Source organism: Oncorhynchus clarkii, chromosome 29 (genome assembly GCF_045791955.1).
Source record: "Oncorhynchus clarkii lewisi isolate Uvic-CL-2024 chromosome 29, UVic_Ocla_1.0, whole genome shotgun sequence".
NCBI classification, from domain to species: Eukaryota; Metazoa; Chordata; class Actinopteri; order Salmoniformes; family Salmonidae; genus Oncorhynchus; species Oncorhynchus clarkii.
This window is the reverse complement of record NC_092175.1, coordinates 27921976-27942322: the sequence shown is the minus strand read 5'-3', so window position 1 is coordinate 27942322 and position 20347 is coordinate 27921976. Positions and strand designations below refer to the sequence as shown.

General features: G+C 45.3%; 1 protein-coding gene across 6 annotated transcripts in view; it reads right to left on the bottom strand.

Annotated features, from left to right (window-relative positions):
* Positions 1-492: 492 nt before the first annotated feature.
* The window catches only part of LOC139387823 (lysine-specific demethylase 6B-like), a 36464-nt gene continuing 16609 nt past the window's right edge, over positions 493-20347 (bottom strand). For 5 of the 6 annotated variants that reach the window (XM_071134069.1, XM_071134070.1, XM_071134073.1 and 2 more), the window contains 18 exons: positions 18785-18907; positions 18630-18683; positions 18310-18532; positions 13156-13422; positions 10468-10623; positions 7207-10382; positions 5325-5451; positions 4953-5058; positions 4635-4840; positions 4343-4503; positions 4158-4226; positions 3917-4065; positions 3712-3826; positions 3370-3557; positions 3059-3200; positions 2763-2889; positions 2309-2485; positions 493-2200 (listed from right to left, as the gene is read on the bottom strand). In XM_071134069.1, the coding sequence (XP_070990170.1) occupies positions 2177-2200; positions 2309-2485; positions 2763-2889; positions 3059-3200; positions 3370-3557; positions 3712-3826; positions 3917-4065; positions 4158-4226; positions 4343-4503; positions 4635-4840; positions 4953-5058; positions 5325-5451; positions 7207-10382; positions 10468-10623; positions 13156-13422; positions 18310-18532; positions 18630-18683; positions 18785-18903 (5586 nt within the window). In that variant the 5' untranslated portion in view covers positions 18904-18907 and the 3' untranslated portion in view covers positions 493-2176. The remainder of the gene's footprint in view (positions 2201-2308; positions 2486-2762; positions 2890-3058; positions 3201-3369; positions 3558-3711; positions 3827-3916; positions 4066-4157; positions 4227-4342; positions 4504-4634; positions 4841-4952; positions 5059-5324; positions 5452-7206; positions 10383-10467; positions 10624-13155; positions 13423-18309; positions 18533-18629; positions 18684-18784; positions 18908-20347) is intronic. The other variant, XR_011629225.1, reaches the window with a different exon arrangement.

Genomic DNA, 20347 nt, shown 5'->3' with positions numbered 1-20347 from the left:
TTAGTCCCCTATATCTCTCTCTGTTTTTGTTCCTGTCCTTGTCGGATTCTTGTTTGTTGTGTTTCATGCCTGAACCAGACTGTCGTCATGTTTGCTGTAACCTTGTCTTGTCCTGTCGGAATCTGCCGGTCCGTCTGAGCCTACCTATGTTTGGTAATTAAAGAAGCTCTGTTTAAGTTAATTCGCTTTTGGGTCCTCATTCACTCCCTGTAACACCTAGTGTCTGCAGGTTTTTGGCTTTTCCAGGTTTTTGGTTGATGTACTGTAATAAAACAGGCAAAGTGCAGGAAGAGAAGAATGATATGACAGAAGAAATGATGGGTGGCTAGGCATTAACATCAGCAGGGAATGAAGAGTGGGGTAGATTCTAGGGATGAAATAAATCTCCCTCCATTGAAATGTTTCTCTAAGATAAGTTATCAGCTCAGACACAATACTCAAAAACTATCCAGGCCTCTCATCAAGGCAGCTACACAAATTCGATGACAAACATTTCTCAAAACATTTTATTGTATCAATAATACTCACAATAATGTCACAGAAAAATCACAGAGTGTTTAAGAAAGGTCTGGTCTATGTAAGATATTTTTTATTATGTTTTAAAACAGCACAGCTTCAAATAAAAACAGTCAGTGGATGAGGAGCAAGATTACAACCTTGAAATTATACTCATGAGGACAGAACACTGAAGGAACCCAAACCTCACTACACATCAGTCTCATTTAAATGTGGCTAAAACTACAACTACTGCCAATCACAAATGCTTCACAATTTTATGAATTTCGTACAATGCAAAAAAGTTGAAAAAGGTATTGTGTTTATCAGTTAGATACAGTACAAAGACATCATTCTATTAGTTTACCGGTAATTGTAATGACGCGGTTCTAAGCACCAACCTGTCGGTTGAAGTTATATTCATTGACTTATATTCATAGATCATTTATACACAGTTAATGAGGAGGTGACGAGGCAAGAGGGGGTTGAGCACCATGAAATTCCAACCTCCCCCTGTTTGCTCTTCCCCGTCCACCCACAATAGGAAACCTTAAAAATATCTGGTGTCCCCAGAGAAGCACCATCAATATGCAATAAATACATTTAAGAAAACAAACATATACAAGTATAAATAAAGTCACAATTTACAATTCTTCATTTTCTCTGTAATCCAGAAAAGGAGATAGCAACCAAAAAAAGAGGTAAAAAACTGGGATTATGATCCCATTAGAATAAGAATAAGATAAAGGGGATCTTCTTTAGGGTGAATTGTAGCAATCACATCTCTCTCTACCAAACATTATTTAGGATTATTATGCAAAAACTAAAATCACATTAAAACACACCAGATTTTCAACAAAGAGTGAAACCAGATTAGTCCTCTAGTTCTAGTTAACCCGTATTTCAGAGAAATTTTTACAATTTCTTAAATGAATATTCCTAATGCTTTAGAAAGTTGTGCCTGCATGTTTGATTTTCTAATTTCCTTTCATCTAAATACAGTTCACAAGGCCAATGTGGTGTACCTTTAGGCTGGTAAAACTTTTGAAATATCTAGGTCAGAATAAATACAATGGAAATAGCACCCCAAAGAGTATACAGACAGGAATGACAAATGTCAGAGTTCACCTGAATAGAAAACCAAACCAAAACAATGGGATTTCAATGAGACTATCAGCTACTTTGCTTGTGAAGCAATTCCCCTGCTGTTACCATAGCAACACGGTAAATTCATGGACATAGAATAACTAGATTGGTGTAAAAAAGTTCCATTGGATTTGCATAAAAGTACCTGAATTAATGCACCATATACCGGCTACTTGACGCTTTTGAATCACAGCAGTGTCCGTTTTAATTAAGACCTGATTTCCAGTGCTAACAATGTTCACATTTTCTGTAGTTGTCTGACATGTTTTATTAACAAATAGTAGTACCAGTCTAGTCATTCTATCTCAAGACTCAAGTCCAATCAGCAGCTGGTAGGAGGGGAAGACAACAGTGAGCTGGAATTCAATTGGCTGATGGCTGATGGCCAATATCTTATTGTGATGTAAACAATACTGAGTAAACATGGTTGGCTGTTCACCAAGTGTTAGCAGTAGTAGTATTCCTTGAAGACAACGTCTGTGCTGCCACTAAGTAGGAGCTTTGGTTATGGCTGCCAGACAACAGGGAGGATGCTTCACTTGGAGCAGGGTGACGGAGTCTGGAGAGAGAAAGAGGAAGAAAAAGGCAGACAGAAAGGGGGGTAAATATGATGGACATAACTTCATAGCACATAGAAAACGTGTGTGTGTGTGTGTGTATGTCTCACCACACAGATGCTGTCATAGGTTCTCATCAGCTCCTCCATGCAGTACTGCTCCAGCACCACTACTCCTGCCAGCGAAGGGCTTTTGGACACGGTCCGGGCACAGTCCTCACAGTGCACCATGTAGGTCTTCCTGCTGCCAGACTCACTAGTTACAAACAGCAGGTCAAACACCTCCACCTGCACACAGACACAACACAATCACTCACTGCAGAAATAACCAAAGGCATACATCAACACTCTGTTGGTAAGATGCTCGGGTCATGGTAGTTCATAGTAGGTCTGATACAGGCATACACCAACACTCTGTTGGTAAGATGCTCGGGTCATGGTAGTTCATAGCAGGTCTGATACAAGCATACATCCACAGGCTGTTGGTAAGATGCTCGGGTCATGGTAGTTCATAGCAGGTGGGTGGATACAAGCATACATCCACAGGCTGTTGAGAGGGACTTACGTCACACTCGTTGCAGTAGTAGGCTGGTTCGTCCTTCACACGGCTCTGATAAGAGATCTTCTTCCCTGCAGCAACCAGCTGGTCTCTCAGAATCTGAATGTGCTTAATGGACTGTAGGAGACAATGTCTGAGAGAGATAGAGAGAGAGAGAGGTAAGGTGTAGCAAGAAACAGACATTCATACTAGATAGATGACGAGGGACATTTACACACACACACACACACACACACACACACACACACACACACACACACACACACACACACACACACACACACACACACACACACACACACTTGACCATCTTGTAGGTTTCTTGATCGGTGATCTTGATAGTGCGGGCTACATTCCAGGTGACATGGATCATCGGAACGATGGACTTGACCTTCTTGACCTCATTCCACTCAAAACGCTCCAGAGCCAGTTGATACTGGTATGCTGCAAGGGCAAAGACGACACACACATACTTTACAGTAGAAAAGCACACAAAAGGATTTTGATATGAATTTGACTGAGGTAAATGATAGTGTAGATTCAGTAGCTGCACTGTGTATGACCCAGCTCCCATTTCCTATCTATGTCCTGCTGGACACTGCTAGTAACTCACAGTTGAGAGGTCCCACATTCCAGGCAATGTTGTTGCACCAGCCCACAGCCTGCACCCAGTGGACGGACCCTGCGTTGATCCACACCAGGTCCCCTGGTCTCTGGATGAAGCGGTACACTGGGATGTTGGAGCGGTACAGGTCCTCCAGAACAGGCCACCAGGACCCAGTCAGGTAGTCTACTCCATACCTGAAGGAGGGGGTAGAAATGGTAACAAAGTGGTGGTTGCTGGTTCAAATCCCCTTTGAGTCACTGTTGTTATGCCTTTCAATGAGCAGAACAGCTCAAAATGCTTAACTAATTTGAAAACAGACCCTCACACAAAAACAGAACCATGACTCACTTCTCACAGAAATTGTTGATGTGCTCCCAGTAGTGTTCATGGACTGCAAACCACTCACAATCTCCCGGCCCAATGTTGATGTTCACAGAGCAGAAGTTATTATTCTCCTGGTGGCCTGAAAACAGACATACATATATATTTAAGCCAATGGACAGAGGCATGTAATATGCATATAAACACACACCAATATAACTCAGACACTGACCAGGTGTACGGCTGCCGGGGACCTTCATGTAGAGCTGGACGGTGTTCATGCCCAGGATGGTGTGTCCCACGTGGCTCAGCATGTTTCCATTGTACTCCACACGCATGAAGGCTGGTAGCTTCAGCAGCTCCTGCAGCTGGGGCTTCCACCTGGTAACACATGTCAAACACTTAACACTTCCTCTCTAATGGTGTCCTTAGCCCTGTCTAAAACAATCAACCACATGTAAAGCTAATCTCACCTCTTAGGATCAGAGATGTCGATGTTGGTGCCGAATTTGATAATCTTCCCAGTTGATTTCGCCTCCGGCCTATAGGAAAGAAGAAGTGTCTTTAATAACGGCAGAACATTGTTTTGATTAAAAGTATTGTATTTGATTTCATAAGGAGTTGACTGCACAGTATGCTGTGGATACTATGAGGTGACCTGAGTGTGTTAGCAATAGGGGTAGGGCCAACTTTGGTAAGAGTTGCTTTGCTAGTAACCACAGTAGGGCTGGTTTTGCCGGTGCCAGATGCAGGGTTGGTTAATGGGTCAGAAGACGGAGTCTTCTTCTCTTCATCCTCATCCTCACTGTCCTTCTCTTCCTGTAGACACATTTAGGCACATGAACTTAGCTGGGCAAAGAGAGGAAGTGTGGGGGGGGGGGGTATAGGTAAGCATTATGTGTTTCTGTGTGTGATACGTGTGTGTGTGTGTGTGTGTGTTCATCCACAACCTGGAGGCTTTCCTGGAAGCTGGAGGCCTGGTACGCAGCGTACTTGGCGATGGTGGTGTGTGAGCGGCTGCTCTCGCAGGGCCAGGTCTGAGCTGAACCAGTAGCGTCCCAGTTCTCATCAGCAGGCTGCTGTACCTGGGTCCTCACCTCCACAGCATGCTCTGCATTGGCCTCCACCAGAGACTTAGTGGAGAACAGACCCAGGTCTGACAGAGAGGGAGGGAGAGGAAAGAGAGACACAAGTATAGTGAGTAGATGATAAATTATGTTGATGTTTTAACTTTTAGCCCTGAGAAAAATTGAAATGTGCAAACTCACTGAGTCGTAGTGATCCAGCCAGGCCTCTGATGACAGTGACAGGGTTCTTGGGGTCAGTACAGAATTGGAGGAGGACTGGGGAGAAGGCATCTCTCTTACTCTCCAACTGGACACAGACACACAGGACAACACAGGAGTACATCAACTGGGCATTGCACAAATACAGAACTGATACATGAGTAATGGATATGAGAATGAAGAAGAAAAGAGGGGGGAAAAAGAAGAAGAAGATTACTTTATGGTCTATTGTCATAAGACATAGAGCTGCATGTTTTTTTGTTGTTGCTTTAACACCCCCCCCAAGAACAACCACACAGACAGGTTGGTGCATAGGGTCAGCCGCAGTGCAGCGCCCCCAGAGTGTGGACTCACATAGATGCTTGGTGTGGGGGGGTTGAGCTTCTCTCGTGGGATGGGTGTGTTGGTGCTAAGGACAGGCTTGACAGAGAAAGCAGGGAGCAGATAGGACTCCCGAAACTTCCCGTTCACCTTCGCCCCCCTAAACAAACAGAGAGAGACAGATGAAGTGGGAGAATTCAATAAGATTTAATTAAATACACTTTTCATTGTTTTGTGCCACAACCCTTCTTCCTCCAATGAAATGTCTTGGTAGTAAATATACAGTACCAGTCAAAAGTTTGGACACACCTAATCATTCAATGGTTTTTCTTGATTTTTTACTATTTTCTACATTTTAGAATAACACTGAAGACATCACAACTATGAAATAACAAATATGGAATCATGTAGTAACCAAAAAAGTGTTAAACAAATATGTGTCAAAATATATTTTAGATTTTAGATATTTCAAAGTAGCCACCCTTTGCCTTGATGACAGCTTTGCACACTTGGCATTCTCACAACCAGCTTCATGAGGTAGTCACCTGGAATGCATGTCAATTAACAGGTGTGCCTTGTTAAAAGTTAATTTGTGTAATTTCTTTCCTTCTTAATGCGTTTGAGCCAATCTGTTGCGTTGTGACAAGGTAGGGGTAGTATTCAGAAGACAGCCCTACTTGGTAAAAGACAAAGTTCTATTATGGCAAGGACAGCTCAAATAAGCAAAGTGAAATGACAGTCCATCATTACTTTAAGACATGAAGGTCAGTCAATACGGAAAATTTCAAGAGCTTTGGAAGTTACTTCAAGTGCAGTCGCAAAAACCATCAAGCGCTATGATGAAACTGGCTCCCACGAGGACCGCCACAGGAAAGGAAGACCCAGAGTGACCTCTGCGGCAGATGGTAAGTTCATTACAGTACGTAACTGCACCTCAGATTGCAGCCCAAATAAATGCTTCAGAGTTTAAGTAACAGACACATCTCAACATCAACTATTCAGAGGAGACTGCGTGAATCAGGCCTTCATTGTCAAATTGCTGCAAAGAAACCACTACTAAAGGACACCAATAATAAGAAGAGACTTGCTTGGGCTAAGAAACACTAGCAATGGACATTAGACTGGTGGAAATCTGTCCTTTGGTCTGATGAGTAATATTAGAGAGATTTTTGGTTCCAACCTCCGGGTTTTGTGAGACGCAGAGTAGGTGAATGGATGATCTCCGCATGTGTGGTTCCCACCGTGAAGCATGGAGGTGGTGGTGTGATGGTGCTTTGCTGGAGACACTCTCAGTGATTTATTTAGAATTCAAGGCGTACTTAACCAGCATGGCTACCACAGCATTCTGCAGCGATACACCATCCCATCTGGTTTGCACTTACTGGGACTATCATTTGTTTTTCAGCAGGACAATGACCCAAAACACACTTCCAGGCTGTGTAAGGGCTATTTGACCAAGGAGAGTGATGGTGCTGCATCAGATGACCTGGTCTCCACAATCACCCGGCCTCAACCCTATTGAGCTGGTTTGTGAGCTGGTTTGTGATGAGTTGGACCGAAGAGTGAAGGAAAAGCAGCCAACAAGTGCATCTTGGGGAACTCCTTCAAGACTGTTGGAAAATCATTCCTCGTGAAGCTCGTTGGGAAGCTCGTTGGGAGAATTCCAAGAGTGTGCAAAGCTGTCATCAAGGCAAAGCGTGGCTACTTTGAAGAATCTAAAATCGAAAATATATTTTGATTTGTTGAACATTTTTTTGGTTACTACATGATTACATATGTGTTATTTCATAGTTTTGATGTCTTCACTATTATTCTACAATGTAGAAAATAGTAAAACATTAAGAAAAACCCTTGAATGAGTAGGTATGTCCAAACTTTTGACTGGTACGGTACATCACATGTACCGTGTACTCACTTGCAGGACCTGACGACCTCGCTGGCTGTGTGTCTGATGCTGACCTCTCTTAGTGGGATCCTGCGCTCCTCGACCTCGGAGGCAATGAACGCCTCTCGGTTTCCACTCTCCACCTTGATCAGACGGATCTTCAGCTCCTTGGGAGAGCCCATGGACAGAGCCTTCAGCTTGAGGAAATCAGCAGCAGCCAGGGGACAGGGGGTCCTCCTCACTGGGGCAGCAGAGGCAGCCGGGGTGGGGGAAGGGGAGGAGGTGTTGATAAAGCTGGTGGTGGATGCTGTTGCCAATATGTCTGGGTTGCTGCCTGGTGTGGACGTCTTGGTTTGAGGCTCACTGCGCCTCTCATTCTTCATCTCTGTTGATTGTGCCCCCTGCTCAGTGTTTCCTGTGTGCGTCTTGTCTTTCTGTCCCTGGATGCCTTTGCTCTGGAGGCCAAGGTTCCCCTGAATGGGACGGCTCTTCTTAGTGTCTTTGTGCTGCTTGGCTAGGCGACTGGGGTGAGGTGTAGATGAGGACAGCGTTATAGAGGCTGACTTTCTGTCACACTTTTCTTCCACGTTCTTCTTTTCATTTCCTCCACTCCTCTGATGACTGCTGACGCTGTTATCTTGTTTTCTTCTCTTCCTCTTCCCTTCCCCATCTCTGTTTCCATCCGCACCGCTTGGCTCCGTCTTTCTGTCTGTCTGCCGGCGTGCCTCCCTCTGTCCTCGCTCCTCCTTGGTGGTGGCAGGCAGCCGGTGTGTGGTGGTCAGTCTAAACTCAGCGCTCAGAGACCCGGCCGTCTCCCCACTGTCTACACCCTTAGTCTTCTCTTTCTTTCTCTCATTCAGCATCTCCTCCAATCTCGCGTGCTTCTGTTTTGTGCGCTCCCCCACGGAGAGCTGTGGTTGGTCGAGGTTTAAAGGAGGGCGGGGTTTGGAAAGCGGATCTGAGGTAGTGTGAGTGGATGATTTGCTAGTGAGTCTTGGGGGCGTGGTGGAGTCGGATGTGGGGGAGGGGTTCTGCTGGTCCTGACAATTGGTTTCGGGATCCATGGCGAGGGATGAAGAGTACTTCACTCCTCCCATGGAGCTAGGAGGAGGACGCCCAAACGGACCGCCGCGATATGTGTACCTCTGGCCCCCCAGGAATGAGGCCAAAGACTTGAAGACATCAGCCACTCCTGTCTGGTGAAGGTGTGGCCGACGGGGAGGCAGAGAGCTGGGCGATGTGTCCCCACCACTGTCCTCCTCTTCCTCCTCCTCCTCCTCTTCCTCCACTCCATTGGGAGTATCAGGCAAGCCATAGAGCTTGGCCAGGTCGCTATGGCGAAGGTCATCAGCACCCCTCCCCTCACCGACACCCTCGGCCTTCTCATTGAGCCCCTCTGAGTTCCCATGGGGGGGTGAGAGGGGCAGGCCGTGGGTTGGGCTGGGCTGCAGGACAGGTCTCCTCATCACTCCTCCCTCCTCTTCCTCTTCCTCACTCAGGGCTGATGCTGGGGAGCCTTGCCAACTGAGAACAGGGGGGCTGGCAGGGGGGTTGTCTCCCATCTCCTCCACACTGCCCACCCCCGCCGCAGGTTGGAGATCTGGGGCCCGCAGGACCCCACCTTCTGGACTAACACCCCATGTCTCTGTCTGGATCTGGATGGATCCCCCTGACCCAGCCATAGGGGGAGCTGCTGGGGTTTTGGATGAGAGTGTGGAGGGGGTCAAATCAGCCTTCCTCCCTGGGCTGCATTTAGAATATGTTGAAGGGCTGGTGGGCTGAGGACTGGTATTACGGGTCTTATTGTTCATGTTGGTGCTGATGTTGTTGTTGGTGGTGGTAGTGTGAGTGGTAGTGAGTGGAGGACAGGCTGGTAGTGGTGAGTCCTTGACTGGGAATTTGGGTTGAGTTGGGTTTGACTTGTTCAGGGTCCCTCCCCTCTCTGACTTTTTGTGTTTGGATGGATGTGGGGAGGGTGTGGGTTGGCTGGGACGGGCTGCAGGCGGGCCAACAAGTGGGATTGTCTCTGAACTATTTGGAGAGCTGTGCTCATGGGACTTTCCACCTCTTTCTTGGGCCTTCTCCCTGTGTATGTGTTTGCCAGAGGTGGATGGTGTCTGGGAGGGTTGGTCTGGCTTACCTGGCGTCCCTGGAACCTTAGATCCAGACTTAGGGGAGGAAGGACATACTGACGGAGGGAGGGATGATTTACATAGGGACTTTGAGGATCCCCTCTCTGCTTTTTCCATCTTTTTATCCCTAAGGCTCTTCTCCCTTTTCTCTGTCTTCCTCTCTTCCTCTTTCTTTTTCCTTTCCACTTTGTCCCTCCCTTCTTCACCTTTATGGGTTTTATTCTTCACCCCATCCCCACTTTTCTCTTCTTTTTCCTTTCTCCTTGTCCTCTCCTCCATCTTCCTCTTCTGTTCCCTCTTTCCCTCCTCACCTCTTTCTGCTCTCCTTTCCTTATGTTTCCTCTCTGTCTGTTTGTGTCTGTGAGGCTGCAGCTCTGGCCTGTTGCCAGTAGGTCTGTTGTTGTTCACAGTAGGAGAGCTGGGTGGGGTCTGAGGCTCTGAGGCCCTGCTAGGCTTAATCTCTAACCTCTGAGCGCCTGAGCCTAGCCATGTGGGGGAGGCAGAGAGAGGGGGAGGTGTGGGACTGGGCGAGGGTGTCCTTGGTCCCCGTTTGTAGGGTGTGTCATTGCCAATGTCAGGGCTCCTCTGATTGGGAGAAGGATCTTTCTTCCCACTGGCCTTACTAGGAGTGGTGGAGCTGGAGAGGCCAGAGGGGCTGGAGGAGCTCAGGGTGGTGCAGCATCCATCTCTGTGGTTGCTGTTGCGGTGGGGAGGCTCTGTAGCAGAGGGCTGGGAGGGGGTCTGATCCCTTTGCTGTCTGTGGGAGCGTGGAGCTGGGGGGCTGTGCTGAGGTACTGAGGGGGGTGATGTGGGATGCTGGTGGTGGAGGTGCTGGCTGTAAGGCACGCCGGTGCGGTCTGCTGGTGAGGAGGGGTGCTGGGACTGGCCATCCACCTCCACTCTGGATCCATGGTGGGGGGGTCTTCTGTTGCCACTGGGCTGGGCTGGAGAAGGGTGGCGGGCATAGGAGGAAGGAGGGGGGTCTTGACCATTGAAGAGGGCCTGGGGAACTGGAGAATGGGTAGAATGATGTGTTCTGTATTTGAGACTCCCTAATCCTGACTTGGTGGATTCCTGAAATAACGAGAGAGAGAGGATAGTTCATAGTCTTTAATAAAGCATGGCTTTCTTGAAGATCATTTGCTATTAACTGACTTACTTGTAACTCTATAGACAAGCTCCTCCTGTCAGCATGGGTGCGAGGACCAGGTCTGTCATATGATTGTTTCCAGAAGCCTTGTTCGGAAGGGGGGTAGTGGGGTGGTGATTGATTCTGGTCTGGGCCGGGTAGATGCATTGATCCACGGTGAGAGGGCTGGTGAGAGAGAACAGTAATAACAGTAATAACAGGTGATGTATATTTGAACCCTGCCAGAAGGTGGTGCTATTGTATAAATATCACTCAGAGTTGCTTCAAACCACTGCTCCAGGATCAGATAGATACAGTGGTGACACATCATTCAGGGCAGGTGGGGCAGATTTCTACTCCAAAATGCAGGTGTTTCAGCCTAGCTCAGTGCTTTTTGTGGTGGTGGGGCAGGCCAGCAGAAAATAGGAGTATTGCACCGTGATTGGCTCTGTTCACTCTGTTCTGTCACTCATGGGGACACTATGTCACCAGCCTTTAGTAAGGGTAGACATCGAAAATGTGAGCCCTTTCGGTCCTGCATAGACTTAGATTAGATGTCCCCTTCAAGAAGGATTGGCCACAGATTTTATTTATTTATTTATCCGTTATTTTACCAGGTAAGTTGACTGAGAACACGTTCTCATTTGCAGCAACAACCTGGGGAATAGTTACAGGGGAGAGGAGGGGGATGAATGAGCCAATTGTAAACTGGGGATTATTAGGTGACCATGATGGTTTGAGGGCCAGATTGGGAATTTAGCCAGGACACCGGGATTAACACCCCTACTCTTACGATAAGTGCCATGGGATCTTTAATGACCTCAGAGAGTCAGGACACATTTAACGTCCCGTCCGAAAGACGGCACCCTACACAGGGCAGTGTCCCCAATCACTGCCCTGGGGCATTGGGATATTTTTAGACCAGAGGAAAGAGTGCCTCCTACTGGCCCTCCAACACCACTTCCAGCAGCATCTGGTCTCCCATCGAGGGACTGACCAGGTCCAACCCTGCTTAACGTCAGAAGCAAGCCAGCAGTGGTATGCAGGGTGGGATGCTGCTGGCAAGATAAAATGATGGCAGATAAAATGAGGTCAAATCACATGATATCTACAGTAGCTTTGATTGGACTGATCATGTCAACATCATACTTTCAAAATCTTAGCTAGCAGTCATCATCATAAATCAAGTAGACAAATCTACTAAATCCTTTTTAATCCTTGACATGTGAAGAGAAATAATGAAGATAAATTATAGATAAAACGTGTCGGTGCTCATCGCCCATAAACAATGAGTTGTTTGGAAGGAATCGGTGACAGTGGCTAACCGCAAGCATTGCAGCTGGGAAGTCAGACTGGAAAAATACATTTTTAACGGTCATCCAACTTGGAATTGTAAATCTTTCTCTTATGACAACATTTGCCAATGAAGTACGCACAACAAAGTGAGTCCAGAAATTTCTTATATTCTGCTGCATAAATGATGTAATATGCCATGGATATATAGTCAGCCATATCAGCTGTGTCTTTAAAAAAGGCAGTAAACAGGGCTGAATTAACTGTTACGCTGCCAGACAAGGCTCCACTGATAGCCAGGTGTAGCGGTGGTAAGGATTCACTCCATGGGGCTGAAAAGAAAGCTCTGCTGTTGGGACAGCCTTATGTAGGCCCTAACAGTTTGTGGGCACCGCTTGTCACCGTTGTAGTGCAATTAATGTATTGTTTAGTATTGTGATGTGTAGTGGCTTTGCTGGCATGCATCAACACATTTTGGGGGTGGGGGTGTGTGTGTGTGTGTGGGGGGGGGGGGGGGGTTGCCCCACCTAGATTTACATGCTAAAATTGCCACTGGATAGATATTACCCTAGTGGTTAAGGTTAGCAGTAGAGCCATCTGATCCTAGATCAGGTTAGAGAGAACATATTTCTCAAGCACTAATAGCAGAACTAGCTGTGGTGGGGGACCTTCCACTCCTGGAAAACACAGGCACAGGGAGAATTGCCAAGGAAGAGGTGTAATGTCATGATCACTAGTTCAGGTGGCGACTAATCTCCCCTGGGCAGATTCTGTGTGTAGACTGAAGAATCTGCCGAGACTCAATGGGATGCGTGAGATAACAAGCTGCAGTATTTTCGTTTTTTGTGTTTTTACTACTGGTTATATGGACGTATCAGGTTGGGCCAAGGAAGTGCTTATTAAACTGCTGCGCTTCGAGTGCTTTGCACGAGTACCCACATGGACCCCTTTTCCTCCCCAATGTCGATCTTGTCTCATCGGGCTCAGGAGGCGAAAGTTGAGTCATGCGTCCTGTAAACATGACCTGCCAAACCGCGCTTCTTAACACCCGCCCGCTTAACCCAGAAGCCAGCCACACCAATGTGTCGGAGGAAACACCGTTTAACTGACGACCGAGTTCAGCCTGCATGTGCCCAGCCCGCCACAAGGAGTCGCTAGAGCACGATGAGCCAAGTAAAGCCCCCCTACCAAACCCTCCCTAACCCGGATGACTCTGGGCCAATTGTGTGCCGCCCTATGGGACTCCCGATCACTGCCGGTTGTGATACAGCCCGGGTTCGGCCATAGACCACTGCGCTACTCGGGAGGCCCAGAACTCTTGATTTCTAATACGTATAGACCAAGAAGTCAATCACACAGCTGACCAAATTAACATATTATGGAAGATTTTACTTCTGGGTTAACAGAGAATAGGTGGTGACTGACCTGCTCAGGACAAGAGCTCCTGCTCCTTTTGGCAGGGCAGTCTTCCCTGGGAGGGGGGGGGTGCTGTGAGGGTGGGGAGCGGTGTGGAAGTTGGTCACGGTGGTGGTTGTGATGGTGGGAGGCCGCGCGCTTCCATGGTCCTAGTTCCTGGTCCATCATCCTGCCCGGGAAGGCCCTGGAGCGATCTGAAGGTGCCCACCTTTCTGCTGGGGAGCCCAGGTCTCTGGGGAGGTCTCTGGACAGATGGTGCTGGTGGGGACCCCCATACTGGGAGAGACAATTATCATTATTAAAGTCATGCAATCAATCATAAAAATGATCTAATATATTTAAGCAATAAGGCACGAGGGGGTGTGGTATATGGCCAATGTGCCATGGATAAGGGCTGTTCTTATGCATGACGCAACGAGGAGTGCCTGGATACAGCCCTTAGCCGTGGTTTATTGGCCATATACACCACAAACCCCTGAGGTTTCTTATTGCTATTATAAACTGGTTACCAACGTGCACTACCGTTCAAAAGTTTGGGGTCACTTAAAATAACATCAAAATTATCAGAAATACAGTGTAGACATGGTTAATGTTGTAAATTACTATTGTAGCTGGAAACGGTTGATTTTTTAAAATGGAATATCTACATAGACGTACAGAGGCCCATTATCAGCAACCATCACTCCTGTGTTCCTGTGTTCCTGTTGTGTTAGCTAATCCAAACGTATCATTTTAAAAGGCTAATTGATCATTAGAAAACCCTTTTGCAAATATGTTAGTACAGCTGAAAATGGTGTTCTGATTAAAGAAGCAATAAAACTAGCCTGCTTTAGACTAGTTGAGTATCTGGATCATTATAATTTGTGGGTTCGATTCCATGCTCAAAATGGTCAGAAACAAAGAACTTTCTTCTGAAACTCGTCAGTCTATTCAAGTTTTGAGAAATTAAGGCTACTCCATGTGAGAAATTGCCAAGAAACTGAAGAGCTCGTACAACGATGTGTACTACTCCCTTCACAGAACAGCTCAAACTGGCTCTAACCAGAATAGAAAGAGGACTGGGAGGCCCCGGAGCACAACTGAGCAAGAGGACAAGTATATTAGAGTGTCTAGTTTGAGAAACAGATGCCTCACAAGTCCTCAACTGGCAGCTTCATTAAATAGTACCCGCAAAACTTCAACAGTGAAGAGGTGACTCTGGGATGCTGGCCTTCTAGGCAGAGTTGCAAAGAAAAAGCCCCATCTCAGATTGGCCAATAAAAATAAAATATTAAGATGGGCAAAAGAACACAGACAGTGGACAGAGGAAGACTGGAAAAAAGTGTTATGGACAGACTAATCTAAGTTTGAGATGTTCAGATCACAAAGAAGAACATTCGTGAGATGCAGAAAAAATTAAAAGACGCAGTGGTGGGCCGTCAGGGCCAGCAAGGCCTTCTTTGCTGGCCTAAACATCAGCAGAATATAATTTAAAAATATATATATTTTCCCACAAATATGTATTAAATTATTCCCCAGAGTAAGAGTTATACTCTTCATTTCATTGCTTTCCACCTGGTTGCACTGCTTCCAGCCCCAGGTTGAGATTTGGAGGGCTGGTATTTATGTTATATCTTTTATCCAATCATATTCAGCCATCATGTGTTGCCAGGGGTCTAAAATCTGCCCCCAGGCCTTCAGAATCAACAGTGCGGGCGCTTGTAGCTTAAAGTGAATGGAAATTAAAATTTAGTGTCAACCAATCAGCTTTAGAGTTGACTATTGTATGCCTGCTGGATGGCTCCAGTGTTACACAAGAGCCAGCTAGCAGGCGTAGTGCGTGCTCGTCTTTTGATTGGATTACCAATATTGAGAGGCAGGTCTATGCAGAACCTCAGAACTAGGAAACTGAATTTGATAAATGAATTAATTCGCGTACTACTAAGCTGTTTTTTCAACCCACAATGGCGGAAGGAGGAGAAGATATCGATTTGGTCGAGGATATAATTATAACGCCATTCTCAAGACGAACTTTTCAAGAAAAGTTAGACATTGTAAGGAGAGGTCGCCCGACGCCGACGCTACAAAGCCTGTCACAGGCGGGAAAGGGGTTCGTTCGCCACTTTCAAAGTTCCAACTACGAGCGCTATCAATAGCTCACAGGCTCCGAGAAGCACTGCAAACTGCACTGCTGGGAATGCCTATTATTACAATTGAGCGAGAGAGGCGCGGGTTCAGTCAAATCTATGATGACACAGCGCGCATCTCAAGTTCACCCAGCGCACGCAGAGGCCCAGCACAAGGAGACCCTCGCACATACTACCAACAACTCCACAGCAATATTCTGGACAACATTCTTTGCCAGATAGGAAACAGATTTCAAGACCACGAAAAATGTATGTTTCTTTCCCTCCTGGACCCCCAGCACTTTCAGACCTACCGGAAAAAAAATCCCGCAAACAGCCTTCTCCAGCATAACAGAGAGTCACGGAACACTGTTCGACCTATCCAAGCTAAAAACAGAACTGACTGTAATGTATGCTATGACTGATTTTGAAGGGAAACGTCCCTCTGATCTCCTTGATTTCCTTAAGCAGAAAAATCTGAATGAGGACATGGGGCAACTTTACACATTGGCATGTGTGACAGTGACTATCCCTGTGTCATTCTCGGCCTTAAAGCGAATCCAAACGTATTCCAGAAATGCTACTGGACAGACTCAGCATTAGCCTCCATGTCGATAGAAAATGACTTATTGGTGGAACTAAAACGCACAGATAGACTGTACAACAGAGTCATTGAAGTATTCTTGAGGAAAGAAAGGAGGATGGATTTTGTGTTCAAATAATCAGTCTTTGGTGAGTAGGCATACAATGCATTTTATTTTTTATTAAATGTGTATGTATGTTTTGCATTTTATTTCGATAATATTAAATAGCCTATATATTAACAAAATAAAATGGCAAATAGCCTATGTTGCAAATGATTTGTTTTCTTTCTTTTATTTTCAGTGAATAGTTATGTCTTTATCATCACGGTGAAACTGCAACGCCTGGTTATACTGCGTTTCTGTCTAAATGTATAGTGTCCAGAGCCATGGCATCATAATGATGGTAATAAGAGGTGGATTAATTCGGGTGGGACTGTGTAGGACCTCACTGAAGGCCCAGGCCCCAGGCCCACGGCACGCCACTGAAAAGACGGCATCTGTCAAGTATGGTCGAGGCAATGTGATGGTCTGGGGGTGCTTTGGTGGTGGTAAAGTGGGAGATTTGTACAGGGTAAAAGGGATCTTGAAGAAGGAAGGCTATCACTCCATTTTGCAACGCCATGCCATACCCCGTGGACAGCGCTTAATTGGAGCCAATTTCCTACTACAACAGGACAATGACCGAAGCACAGCGCCAAACTATGCAAGAACTATTTAGGGAATAAGCAGTCAGCTGCTATTCTGTCTATAATGGAGTGGCCAGCCCAGTCACCGGATCTCAACCCTATTGAGCTGTTGTGGGAGCATCTTGACCGTATGGTAATGTTGTGTCTTTGGCTATGCCGGATTAAGTGATATGACATGCTATTCTATATATATATATATATATATATATATATATATATATATATATATATATATATATATATATATATATTTTTTTTTTTATATTGCACATACACATAATTAAATCATAACTTGATTACAAATCACGTCATAAAGGAAAACGTCCCTAGCGGGCGGAACAGATATAACAGCTTGTTACACAAAGGAAAAGGGCTGGGTTTGAGTGAAAGAGCGGGAAGACTGAGGGACACAGGGAGAAGCTGTGCTATCGTAAATACAGTATCTTATGCATTCTAAATTACCGCCCATTTGGAAAAGGAAAATGCAATAAATATTTACTCTGAGCTGCGCTTCGGTAGGTTGGTGGTAGATGGAAGGCCGTGTTGCCAAACCGAGTCTTTGAAGAATGTCTCTGGTTGTCAATTGGATACGTTGCAGTAACGTCGTTGGGTGATAGACGGGATACTCTGTCTGTTCCTTCCTAACCCTTGTTGCATCTGCTGTTGCTAACTCAACGGCTAGGAGGTGTCACTTCTGTAGTGAATAAGAGTTCAAAGTTCATACCATTCGCAACCAAAGCTCACGCTGATGTTGGCTTCGTTCTGTAGTTATTATCTGAACCATACTGGAAGTAACAGGAAGTTATATTATCGTCAAGGGCTTATATAGGGCTTATATAGGAAGGGAGAGGAGGGCATGTTTGAAAAGTTTTATTGCCCATGTCCCTTCACAGGGGCGGGTCACTGATTGAGCAGCCCTATCTTATGAAAACCCAGATCTCACATTTTAGAAGCTAAAATCACATTTCATCTCATCACGAATAATTTCATATTCAAACATTTAAATTGAACAACAATTCCATGTGAATCCGATAACTCTGATGTGTAGACTTTCCACTGTAGAGTTTGTCATCTTATCATTGATGAGAACGTCTCAGATGACAACCGAACTGACATATTCATTAAGTACCACCGCATAGATTGGATTGCCAGAATATAGTTAATTTCTCCCCACCTTCTGATGTTCCCAGAATCTCTATGTTAACCAAGGGTTTTGCAAATGTAACCTCAGTAGGGTAGAGAGAGGAAAAAAGGGGGGAAGAGGTATTTATGACTGTCATAAACCTACCGCCCAGGCCAACGTCCTGACTTTAAGTAAGAAGTGCCCATCAAGCCAATCCAATTTGTGGGAGGTGCTTCAGGATGCTTGGGGTGAAATCTCTTCAGATTACCTCAACAAATTGACAACTAGAATGCCGAAGGTCTGCAAGGCTGTAACTGATGCAATGGAGGATTCTTTGACGAAAGCAAAGTTTGAAGGACACAATTATTATTTCAATTAAAAATCATTATTTATAACCTTGTCAACGTCTTGACTATATTTCCTATTCATTTTGCAACTAATTTCATGTATGTTTTCATAGAAAACAAGGACATTTTGAAGTGACCCCAAACCTTTGAACGGTAGTCTAATTAGAGCAGTAAAAATACATGTTTCATCATACCGGTGGTTTATGGTCTGATATATACAACGGCTGTCAGCCAATCAGCATTCAGGGCTCGAATCGCCCAGTTTATAAAAAGAGTTATGTACAGTATTTATAGAGTGCTGCCCTCTCCCCATCTCACCCTGGTAGGCTGGTTTTTGTAGGAGTCCCAGCTGGTGAATGGTTCCTCAGGTCCTGCTTGGTTGCCCCCTTGGTTGCGACCATGGTTGTGAAATGACCGTGGGGAGTCCTGGTGCCAGCCATGGGTCTCATAAGCCTGGTCCTTCTGGTCCCAGGGTCGTGGTGCTAATCTCTGGTCCTGATGAGGGCCCCTGCCCTGGGCATGGAAAGGTGGCCTGCCCCCCCTATGTTCCAGAGAGAAAGAAGGAATCACTACATTAAGGTGACTGTGGACTTTCTACACACAATGTAAGATCTGAACAATTGAGAGTTTTCCCTCACCTGTCTGAATAAATCTTGTTTAGGTGGTGAGATTGGTTGATTCCTCCATTGAACCTACAGTAGAGAAAGGAGGGTTACCATTGGCTCAGCACAGACTACAGAACAAGAAGGGTTGTGATTGGGTCAGTAGGCAGTGGTGCAAGAAGAGAGCTCACCTATTTGGAGGGCCCCAGGGGCGACTGTTGACGAGGGCCCATGTTCCTCTGGAAGGTCTTCCAGCAGGGTAGGAGTCCCTGGTGTTACGGCCAGAATACTGCTCTGCTGGGTGATACATCCAGCTTGGGAAAGGACAAGCACACACTTAACACACACCATGCATACATAATATACACTTGCACAACTGCTTTAGGAACTTCAGGGAACAGATTTTCAGAAGTTAATAATTGGAAATACTGTATCTATAAACACAGCAACGAATCTACATAACAATGAGTTAAGATAGAACATGAGCAAACATACATGAACACACACTTTAGTATACAAGCAAGACGAAAGATTGACATGGACACAAACAGTAAAAAAACAACTGTAAAATAAACAAAAACTTTTTTTTTTTCCTGCTAGCACTAACTTTATTGAGAAAAAATGTACTTACTAGCTGTGATATGTGGTATGTGGTTGTCTCACCTAGCTATCTTAAGATGAATATACTAACTGTAGACGCTCTGGATAAGAGTGTCTGCTAAATGAATAAAATGTACTGTACACAGAGGTAGAAATACTCCCCACACTTGGTCTGTGTCTGTAAAGCCCTCCACTATAAAACTGAGGGTTACACAACCCGTCTGTCTTTCTTATACTAACTTTAATTCACAACCTAGAGAGAGAGAGAGAGAAAGGGTGACAGACTGTTCAGTTGCTAAACTATAAAATAATGTTCAGTTTCTAAACCACAAAAACAACATGTAGAAATCAATCACGAGCCACATCATGCTTGACAATCAGTCTCTGTACAGAGTCTCTACACCAAGGGTACTCAACTCTTACCCTACGACATCCAGAGCCTGCTGGTTTTCTGTTCTACCTAATATTTAATTGCATACACCTGGTGTCCCAGGTCTAAAGCAGTCCCTGATTAGAGGGGAACAATGGAAAAATTCAGTGGAACTGGCTTAGAGGTCCAGAGTTGAGTTAGAGGGCTCTACACTGTCAGTGGTGGGAAAAGCACCCAATTGTCATACTTGAGTAAAAGTAAAGATACTTTAATTTAAAAAAGTGAAAGCAACCCTATAAAATACTAAATGAGTAAAAGTCTAAATGTATTTGGTTTTAAATATACTTAAGAATCAAAAGTAAAAGTATAAATCATTTCAAATTCCTTATTAACTTGTTATGGCTGGGGGCAGTATTGAGTAGTGTCATGACCTTGGCCTGGGGGTAGGTTTACGACAGTCATAAATACCTCTTCCCTCCTTTTTCCTCTCTCTACCCTACTGATGTTACATTTGCAAACCCCTTGGTTAACATAGAGATTCTGGGAACATCAGAAGGTGGGGGGAAATGAACTATATTCTGGTAAACCGACCAATTGAACATATGCGGTGGTACTTAATGAATATGATGTCAGTTCGGTTGTCATCTGAGACATTCTCCTCAATGATAAGATGACAAACTCTACAGTGGAAAGTCTACACATCAGAGTTATCGGATTCACATGGAATTGTTGTTCAAGTTAAATGTTTGAATATATAATTATTGGTGAAGAGAGGAAATGTAAT